Source organism: Nansenia antarctica (genome assembly GCF_963989245.1).
Source record: "Nansenia antarctica genome assembly, chromosome: 13".
NCBI lineage: Eukaryota > Metazoa > Chordata > Actinopteri > Argentiniformes > Microstomatidae > Nansenia > Nansenia antarctica.
The window spans coordinates 24,059,783-24,069,628 of record NC_137683.1 but is presented as its reverse complement, the minus strand read 5'-3'; the positions used below and the strand labels follow the sequence as shown (position 1 = coordinate 24,069,628).

General features: G+C 44.0%; 1 protein-coding gene and 1 pseudogene across 4 annotated transcripts; one reads left to right on the top strand and one right to left on the bottom strand.

Moving 5' to 3' along the window:
• LOC308169442 (fat storage-inducing transmembrane protein 1-like) lies at positions 1–1,562 on the top strand (annotated as a pseudogene). Its single transcript has 2 exons — positions 1–276; positions 878–1,562. The product of its transcript is annotated as a fat storage-inducing transmembrane protein 1-like (transcript).
• A 173-nt stretch (positions 1,563–1,735) lies between these two features.
• On the bottom strand, positions 1,736–9,153 carry psme1 (proteasome activator subunit 1). Of its 3 annotated transcripts, XM_080543757.1 has the most exons (13): positions 9,037–9,153; positions 6,696–6,976; positions 6,361–6,404; positions 5,967–5,999; positions 5,659–5,721; positions 5,252–5,353; positions 4,973–5,030; positions 4,190–4,287; positions 3,690–3,758; positions 3,477–3,544; positions 3,330–3,384; positions 2,895–2,981; positions 1,736–2,282 (listed from the first exon to the last, which is right to left on the bottom strand). In XM_080543757.1, the coding sequence occupies exons 3-13, from the start codon at positions 6,397–6,399 to the stop codon at positions 2,202–2,204; spliced, it is 753 nt and encodes a 250-aa protein (XP_080399883.1). In that variant the 5' UTR covers positions 6,400–6,404; positions 6,696–6,976; positions 9,037–9,153; the 3' UTR covers positions 1,736–2,201. The 3 variants fall into 3 exon arrangements, with proteins under 3 accessions (XP_080399883.1, XP_080399884.1, XP_080399882.1); XM_080543758.1 differs by lacking the exon at positions 6,361–6,404 and having other exon boundaries at positions 1,737–2,282; positions 9,037–9,152; XM_080543756.1 differs by lacking the exons at positions 6,696–6,976; positions 9,037–9,153 and having other exon boundaries at positions 1,737–2,282; positions 6,361–6,566.
• Between the last annotated feature and the right edge of the window lie 693 nt (positions 9,154–9,846).

The window sequence follows — 9,846 nt, the reverse complement described above, 5'->3', positions numbered from 1 at the left end:
GACTGAGAGCAAACCAAATGGATTAACAGAATTAATCAACATCAAGAAATTACACAAAATGGCCGAGGAGCTGAAGCAACCAGGGAGGCTGATCATTGCACTCCTGAACTCTGCCCTGGTGGTCGTGACGGACCTTGCTGCTGGATTAATTGGTAGTGCCATATTCAGCCGCCATTTCCGCCTGGTGCTGTCATGCATGGTTCTGGTCGGCCCTGCATTAAACCTCTGGGTGTCCAAGTACAGTATCTTTGCAAACAGGAACCAATATCTATACAGGTGATATGAATGTTTTCTGGTGGATCCCAACAGTCAGTGTCCTCTGTCCCTCAAATCCTCTCCTTCCTTGTGTCCTTCTTAAAACACATTGGAAGAGAAGATCTGAAGTTCATCCACTTGATAATGTCCTCCAATTAATTTTTGAAAAGAAATGCAAAGAGAGAGGATAAGAGGAACATAATGCATGGGAATCTAGCCTTTCTGAGGTCACAACTCAAGAGTACATATAGTGACGTGTGTATATATCGTTGATTTTCAAGAAAATTTGATTTTGTATGTATATATTGTTGATTTTTAAGAAAACTGGATTTTAATGTTAGGATGAGTGTAAAGTGAGAGTTCTCTCTATATCCTTCATTTCCTTCACATTTTGTATGGTCTGGTTTTCATTGAGAAATATGGGTGTTAAGCCCTGTTGATAAATGTGTATGAAATGTATGAAAAAAGTAATCACCTCAATAAAGTCCAGGTGTGCTTCCAGAGATGGGTGAAGTATCTGATGGGTGAAGTGATCTATTCTAGCCAGTGCCCATCACCAACAGTGCTACCTCAAGCCTAACATCTCTGAGGTACTTAACATCTGCTGATGATTCTCTCCCAGGATGTTCCTGCGTTCAGGCTGGGGCTGGACCTGCGTCTTCTCAGGTTCCTTCGCATTCCTCCTATCCTTCTCCCTTCAGCGCTCCCTCTCTCTCTCCCTCCTCCACCTCTCTCGGACAGCGGTTGTCGGAGCTCTGTGGTGGAGCTCCCGCCGTCTCCTGGCCCTGCTGGAGAACGCAGAGGGCAGCTGCTACGAGCCCCTTCCTGCCCACCTGGGTGGGGGTCTGCCTCAGGGGCCCGGCGCACTGGGGCAGCCCCCGCTTCTCCTGCTCCACCAGGGGGAGAGCAAGGCCTCCTGTCTGAGGGCGGGCCTCCTGTGGCGTGGGTGGGAGGTCTCTGAGGACACCCTCCTCCTCTGCCTCTGCTGCCTACACCTGGCTGAGGAGATGGCTGCGTACGCCCCCCGCCTGGCCCTGGGGGGATCCCTGGGACAGCCCTCCTCGGGGACTCCACTCCGCCTGCTCTTCCTCCTCTGTGTTTCTCTGCTGGGTCTGTGGCTGTTCCTGCTCCTCTGTCTGTTGGCCCACTTCCCGCACTTCCCTTCCCAGCTGCTGGGGGGCGCTGTAGGCTGTCTGAGCTGGAGTGGTTTGAACCAGGGCTGGTATCGTCTGTGGCCTAGATGGTGCTGCCCTGGCTGACCTGCAGAGGGACACCTGCTCAACACCAATGTGAGACAGCCAGAATAGTCTCTCTCTCTCTCTCTCCAGCTGTGAGTCTAATTCTAGGAATGGCTCTGGCCCTTTCTCAATTGTCACCCTCTCACTTCCTACACAAAACACATTTAAGGAGAAGATCTAGGTTCCTCTCGTTAGATGTTCTCTTCCAATGTGTTTTTGAGAAGAAGCAAGTGGAGGACGGGCGTGAGGACACAAGGAATCAAGTTTATAACAATTGAGAACGGGCCTCTGTCTCTGCTTAGATAAGTCCTACCCCACCACACCACCGCCCAAAACGTGAAGCAAGAGCAACGTTTGAGCACAACTCCTCAAGAACATTGTGTGTCTAACAAAATCAGCAGGATTCTGTTTTGAGTCAGATTTTTCTTTCATATAATTTTGTTTTGTTCTTATTGATTAGAACAAGAAGATTTATTTCACCATGACGTTAAACAAAATGCACAACTCACAATATGTCAATATCACTGCTTTATTTTGTAATCTGAGAAAAACTCGTTTTATGTATTTCATTTTATGTATCTGTGAAAAACGATTGATTTTTATTTTTTAAATGCACTGTGTTTATGTGACACAAAGATTTGTATCTTAAACGTATTGGAAGGAGATGATGAGGAGTGTTAGATCATAGAGATGCAACCACAGGTGGACTCAGTAGATGAGGGCCTTGCAGTCTCCTCTGGGCTTCTTGATCTTGTCATAGTTCTTTTTGATAATGTCAAACAACACGGCCTGGGGGAGTGGGACACAGATATAGAACAGTAATGACATCACTGTCCGCAAGCCTTTCATGGTCCCCTACACCTCCCATCATTCATTACAGACATCAAATGTTAGAAGGAAACAGGGACGGTAATTCCGGTAATAGTGAGTGATGGGGAGGGGAGGCTTTGTATGAGAGGGGCTTAATCAATGACTTGTCTTTTGTTCTCTCCTTAACAATGTTTTGGTTTTGATTTTTTATCTCATTCACAATCCATCATGCTTTGATCAGTCCAGCCCATGTCAGTTTAATGATTACACCAGGAGATTACACCAGTAATCTATCTAAATACTAGTGCACTGAGAGGGGTTGTTGAACTACGCATATCCAAGATGGCACCGCGGACGCCTGCAATCGGATCAGCTCCCAGCTCAACGCTTTTTTATTACTTATTACTGAATTGTTGATTGTTGCTGAGTACTGTTGTGGAGCATGGAGCTAAATCCCAAAGCATTTTACGACGTCACTATTTCTAAATCCCAAAGCATTTCACTAATTACAACTGTATGCGATATATGTGACAAATAACATTTGATTTGAACAAGTACAAAAGGAGACAAGAGAAATTACACATGGCTTACGTAAGTGTTGCGGATCTCCAGAACCACGATGCGCAGCTCACAGTATTGGTACAAGTCCAATTCATGCACCAGCTGTCTGTAGTCTCCCTAGAGTGGTATAAATACACAGCAGAGTTAGCAAGCACGCACACACACATGCGCACACACACACACACACGCACACGCACACGCACACACACACACACACACACACACACACACAGACACAGACACAGACACAGACACAGACACAGACACAGACACAGACACAGACACACACACACACACACACACACACACACACAGACACAGACACAGACACAGACACAGACACAGACACAGACACAGACACAGACACACACACAGAGACACACACACACACACACACACACACACACACACACACACACACACACACACACACACACACACACACACACACACACACACACTGACCACATGTGGCTGTTTGGAGGCCTTGGCTACAGCATCCCCTCTTTCACTGTAGTACCTGGCAACAACAACAAAACATTTTTAGTAAATAATGAATCACAAGTCATAAGCTACGGTGAATGATTGGGCCTAATGGTCTTAGTCTCTTACTTTGAGATCTGTGTCTGGAACCCCTCGATCTTGGTGCGAGTGTTCGTCAACAGTTCAAACACCTTTTCCTGCGAAAAAACACAAAAACACGAACATGAACACTCACAAAATAACAATTATACCGAATACAATACTTTAAGGGATGTAAAAACAACAAGTACAAGAATTGTGAACCATCCCTTTAATTTGCATCATATCTTATCAATGTCTGACCTGCACAGCCACTCCAAAATTGTTCCCATCTTCAATTTTTGGAATCTGAAGCTGCACCCACATCGACACCTGTCAGAAGAAGGTAATGAACATAAGATGTAGACATTTCAATAAACCTTCAACTGGTTAAAAAGATGGTGAATCTTGAGTGTTAGATGTGTAGCCCACACTAGGCCCTGTTCAAATACTTTGGAAATGTATCCTTCATTCAGTGATTATTTCAAGATAGAGAGGGAGCATGGGTGCATTGTAGGAGTATCTCAAAAGGCCAGAGACAGAGACTAATAATAATAATAATAATAAACTTAAATTGATATAATGCCTTTCAGGGGACCCAAGGTCACTTTACATTAATACAGAAAAGTACAAAAAAACAATCAAACAAACAGTCAGACAAACAAAAACAACAACTAAACTAGAGGCCGAAGGCCTTGGCAAACAGATGGGACTTGAGGGCTGTTTTAAAGGCGTCCAGGGTAAAGACCACAGGGTCAGCTGACCGTGTTGAGTTGCTCCTTGAGTGTCTGGATGTGAGGCTTGATCTCCTTCAGAAGACTCTCCACCCTCTCATTACAGACGATCGGACCACAGGGGGGACCTTGTGGGAAACAACACTACATTTACATTTTAGGCATTTAGCAGACGCCTTATTCCAAAGCGACTTACAATCAATACGTTTGACTAAGTAAGTGAATCATCTATCCACTTAAGTCATCGAAGGAAAAGTACTCCATGCTCAGGCCAGGGGCCGTTGGCAGTCGTCGTGCTAGAAGAAGGATTTTTTTTAATTAATTAATTTATTTTTAAATATTGACACAGGAGAAACAATACAGGGGGGTAGTAGATGTCTCAGGAAAAAACAGTATAGGGGGAAGTAGGTGTCTCTGGAGACACAGTGCAGGGGGGTAGTAGATCTCACTACTGTCATCAACTTTAAGTTGTAAAGTTGCCCCTGGGCACTGATCTAGATTCAGTCAAATGTTTTCCCTCTAAATGGTAGGATAAGGAACAGCGAGGGAAAGCTGACCCTAGACCTGTGCATTAGGGCCTCTTCGACCCAGAGTTGGAAACCCCCAATCCTACTCTACTTCTTAACCATGGCACCCCCTTGAGTCCATTACAATGAACTGCAATCACATGAAGGTGACATCACTGTAACAGTTATACATAGAAAGGAAATGTAGGTTATTCTAAAATCACAGCATAATTGAATTTCTCAAATATCTTTGGACATTCAAACAGTTGCTTCCTCCTCTACCAATGTGATATTGTATCTTCCTCACCCGCATCCTCATCTTCTTTATCACTGTCCTTATCTTTCTTCCCCTCCTTTTCCATTTTCTGCAAAAGACAAAAAGCAGAAGGAAGCAGTTGGGGTTAGTCAGGTAAGGTGACACTCTGTAGGACTTGTCGTCGATATAGAGCACTTGCTATTGATGTGTGCATATTTATGGTCAAATTTACCTTCGTCAACCTATTATACTTAATTACTACAGGGTCTGTATAATCCAAAGGGTTTGAGATTTAATAAACTAATAATAATGTAAATAATAAGTGGGTACCTCCTCTTTCTTCTTTCTTTTTGCCTCTTCTTTAGCCGGGTCTGGCATGGGGATGTCCAGGGGCGCTCTCAGGGCGGCCAGATCATCAATGCTGAGAGAGGTCTGAGGACCATATTAATGGATATGAGAAGATGAACAAAGCATTGTTCATATGTTTTTCATACTGAAATATGCCCCACAGGCAAATTCAGTTGGAGTGAGATTGACAGATTTGCTTGTGGTTTTAATGGCCTCAAATATGTATGCTTTTTGCTTTATTCAGACATTGCATTTCAGTATCGGTGGGGTGCACTGTGGGAAACTGAACTGACAAACATTGGATCGAAAGGTTGTGAAGACAATAACGGTAGGCCTGTACATGGAGTAGGCTACTTGAGTGTGCAGGCCCTACTTCAATCTGTCCTTACCTTTAAGAGTGCCTCCATCTCTGCAATCTTCTGAGGGAAGAATGCTGTGACCAGAGACTCTGCCTAGATAGATAGATAGATAGATAGATACAGTAGATAGATAGATAGATAGATAGATAGATAGATAGATAGATAGAGAGGTAGAGAGGTAGATAGATAGATAGATAGATAGATAGATAGATAGATAGATAGATAGATAGATAGATAGATAGATAGATAGCACACACACACATGCACGCACACAATCAGCCTTCTTGTATCACAGATAATCAGCATTGCGTATCAGCTCATTACTCAAGTGGGCCTACCTCTTTGGTCAGCTGCACGCAGAAGTCATCGACCTAGGAAATTGAAACCAAGAGTTAGATTACATTCTGAAACTGGATCTCAATGTAGTATGTCTCTGGCTCCAGTCACAACAAAACCAACCCCACTTTCATATTTTGGCAGACTTTACTACACCTGACCATAATATTGGGTCGAGTTCACCTGCTGGAACTGACCTCATATGGCCCCTAAAGTGAGTGTCAGGGTTAAGGGTCATATGGCCCCTAAAGTGGGTTAGTAGTGAGTGTTGTCATATGGCCCTATTGTAAGTCAACACCTTGAAAATCAGGGTTGCTGAGCTGGAGATACACGCTATTTGCTACGGAAGTAGTCATAACCGTGACAAACTAAACGACTGAAAAGGATTCTTCCTACCTGTTTCTTCGACACGGGGTTGATTTCCATGGCAGTCATCGTGTCTTTTAATGACAATGGATTTTATTATTAGTGGGCAAAAGTGTAACCTCTAATCATTAGATTAGATATATCGTGCAGATATCTTAAAGTACGTGTTATTTCCCTAACTCTATTTAACAGCACAACGCAGGAAACTCACAGTTAGTCAGCGATAAAGACGAAAATGAAAGGAGAAATTCATTTCGCTTTACAGGCCACGCCCATCACGTAGAATTGTGGGATTTGTAGTTCGTAAACCAGAGTAACCTGTGTTGAGCACGATGTGTGTTATGACAAATATTAATGTTACTTACAATGTTTACAAACGACCCATGTCCAGTCCAGTTGTTATTCGGCGTATTGTGTCCGAGCCACGGGGCGATCACCGCCTCTTTAGTGCATTTTTCCGACGAGTCTCAGTCTGTTTTATATGTTGATGCTGAGGAGAACGCTCCTGGGATAGTTCACTTCTGATTCACAGAGCTGCCAAGTCTCACGCAATCGCCGTGAGACTCACGCATTTCAAACAGTTCTCACGCAGATTCTCTGTATCAAGTTGCTGCTTTTGAGTTCTTGTTTCAGTTGAGTCTGGGATCTAGGTGAGGAAAAATACAGTGGATACAATTAGTCCCTACAGATCTCATATAGGCCTACAGATAGAGATGAATTCTTTAAATGTAATTAGGCTATTTCCTTAAAGCAATAATCGCAGTATCATAAAAATATGAGAATTATCAAGTCTAGATTTTGAAGATTCAAGATATTTGACAACACAGTAACACTATTATAGGCCTAGAATTAAGGAATCAAACACAAATATCTTCCATATGTATTGCTGTGCAATTTTAGAACCAATAGATTGCAATTAGTAATAGCTAGGCGGCTAGTTTTGACAATGGAAATACAGCTGATTGGTGCCAATACAGCTGATTTACATGGCGTCCTATCCAATGCTATTAGCCAAGCTGGACTACTACTACTACTGAGTACTACTTTCAAGGACTTGAAATACCTCGACCTCGATATTGACTCTCCTCCAGTCTCCTCCAGAGAAAGTCTAGGATTGAACTGGGACCTGAGCAGTGATATGTTCACCTTCTAGGTCACCAGCATCTAAAAGCCGCATGGGTGTGCTTGCTACTGTGAACAGTTTGTTCAATCCACTCAGTCTAGCTGCACCGATCTCCTGTTTTCTGGGTGCTGAAGGACGGTAGACGTGCTCCCCCCAGCCTATTGCTTTCTTTGCTTTTATTTTATTTTATTTTATTAGTTTTCTTTTCTGCAGTTTTTTCCCTATCTTTTGCATATCATGTCTGCTATCTGTCAAAGTTCTGTGGATCTTTCAAAGAGAGTAGACTTATTGGAATATACTGTACTCTCGAGAGCCGACTCTCCGCACTCGAGAATCGCTACGCTAATGGTTCTCCACCCACGCAAGCCTTTGAAGAGGATTCAAATCAAAATTCACTCTTCCCAAAGCTAACGAGGCAGGTGACAGCTGCAAAATTCACTGGACAGATGAATTATCCCCCGGCGAAACTACTGAAAAGCAGCCAACTGAAGTCCTTGTCATCATTAGCAACAGATAGGCCTGAGCCTTGGGCTTGCATGACTAAACAGCGCCGAGACAGGAGTCTGAGACACCGGCCCGCGGACCAGCGAGCTGGCATGACTCCCAAGGCCCAAGATAAGAACACCAGAGTCAAGCAAAGATTTCCCAGGCCTGGGAATAATAATAATAATAATAATGCATTTATTTTATAAGGCGCCTTTCATGACACTCAAGGTCGCCGAATCACGTGACTCCCCAGCCCCCCCCCCCCCGATGACTCCCTGACCCGCAGACACAAGCTCAAGGACACCCCCTCCTTCTGTTACTTCTCTGTGTGATATGCAGCGGATGAAACAGACCTCACCTCCAAAAGATACTTTGTTGATTGGAGACTCTGCGATCAGAAACGTAAGAGTTACATATCCACTGTCTTCCTAACCACCACAAACCTGGGCTCTCAACCTTTCAAAAGGTTCTCAACTTGGCAGTCTCATCAGAGCTACAGCCACTCTGATCCACATCTTCAAGACCACCAGAACCAAGACTACAAAGGAGAGCACACAAAGTAAAGACTGGCATCATTGTTCGAAAAGTCCACACATCTGAGAATCTGTTGGAAGCGAAACAGGTCATCATTAGATGTGCCCAAAGTGAACCATGTCAAACTGAGATGTCTTGTCTGAAGCAAGGGATGGACATTCTGAATGACAGTCCATTGAGAAAGTTGGATCCTGTCCTCAATGGTAACGGACTCCTGAGAATCAGGGGCCGACTTCATCATTCAACTCTCACAGCAGAAGAGAAACACCCTCTCGTCGTCCCTGGTCGCAGCCACATCAGGACTCTACTCATCGACTACTACCACGAGAGAGTCTAGCACCAAGGCGGAGTCTACACGGAGGGAGCTATACATTCTGAAGGCATCTGGATTGTTGGAGCCAAGAGATGTATCGCAAGACATTTGCAGAAGTGTGTGACGTGTAACAAATTCAGAGATAAGTCGGTTAAGGTTGAGAGTGAGAGGCAGCGCGAGCGGTTGCAGTTGCCTGGTGTCTGATTAGAATTGCACATTTTTGATTATTACCTACTGTTCATTGACTTACTTCAGCTCAGCATTCAACACAATCATCCCCTACAAGCTGGTCACCAAACTCAGAGACCTTGGTTTCAGCACCTCCCGCTGCAACTGGATCCTAGACTTCCTCACCAACAGACCCCAGCTTGTTGGACAACCACTCCTCCTCCACCCTGACCCTGAACACCTGTGTGCCTCAAGGCTGTGTGCTGAGCCCCCTCCTCTACTCCCTCTTCACCCACGACTATGTATCGATGCACAGATCGAGTTCACAGATGACACCAGGGGTGACCTGACCTCCATCTACGGTGACGAGCAGAAAATGTTTGCTTACGCTTAAGTAGGCTACAGTAAGAAATAACATGTATAGCCTATATATATATAGGCCTACAGTCATGGACAAAAATATTGACACCCCTGCACTGGAGTGCACTGGTGGAATGATATCAGATTTGGCTTTTCTTCTCCGTTTTTTTGTGTTGTTCCAATGCAAACAAAAGAGATAAACATGTGAATACCAAAGCATTTGTAATTGCAAGAATTTTCTGGGAGGTGCATTATCTAACTGAAGTGCAAATATTTGGGCCATGACGCTCAAACATTAGATAAGTTACTTATCTGGGTTGAAAGACGTCATGCCATGCATCACAAATAAATGCTGTCTCTTTTTTTCTTATCTCTTCATAACGCTTATTCTGCAGTTCATCGAGCTCTGTGTTTTTCAACCTCCACAATGAGTTTGGTGTCATCCATCCTTGATGAGCAGTCAAAAGTGAAGTGATTGTAACTAGGAAGCAGACAACTGGTTTTTACCCTCGTTCAGAGAGAGAGGCTTTTA

Coding starts and splice junctions, on each gene's coding strand:
- psme1 (XM_080543757.1), bottom strand. CDS start 6,399: ATGACTGCCATGGAAATCAACCCCGTGTCGAAGAAACAG. Junction 6,000..6,360: donor ACCCCGTGTCGAAGAAACAG/GTAGGAAGAATC, acceptor TCAATTTCCTAG/GTCGATGACTTCTGCGTGCA. Junction 3,385..3,476: donor TTCCAGACACAGATCTCAAA/GTAAGAGACTAA, acceptor TGTTGTTGCCAG/GTACTACAGTGAAAGAGGGG.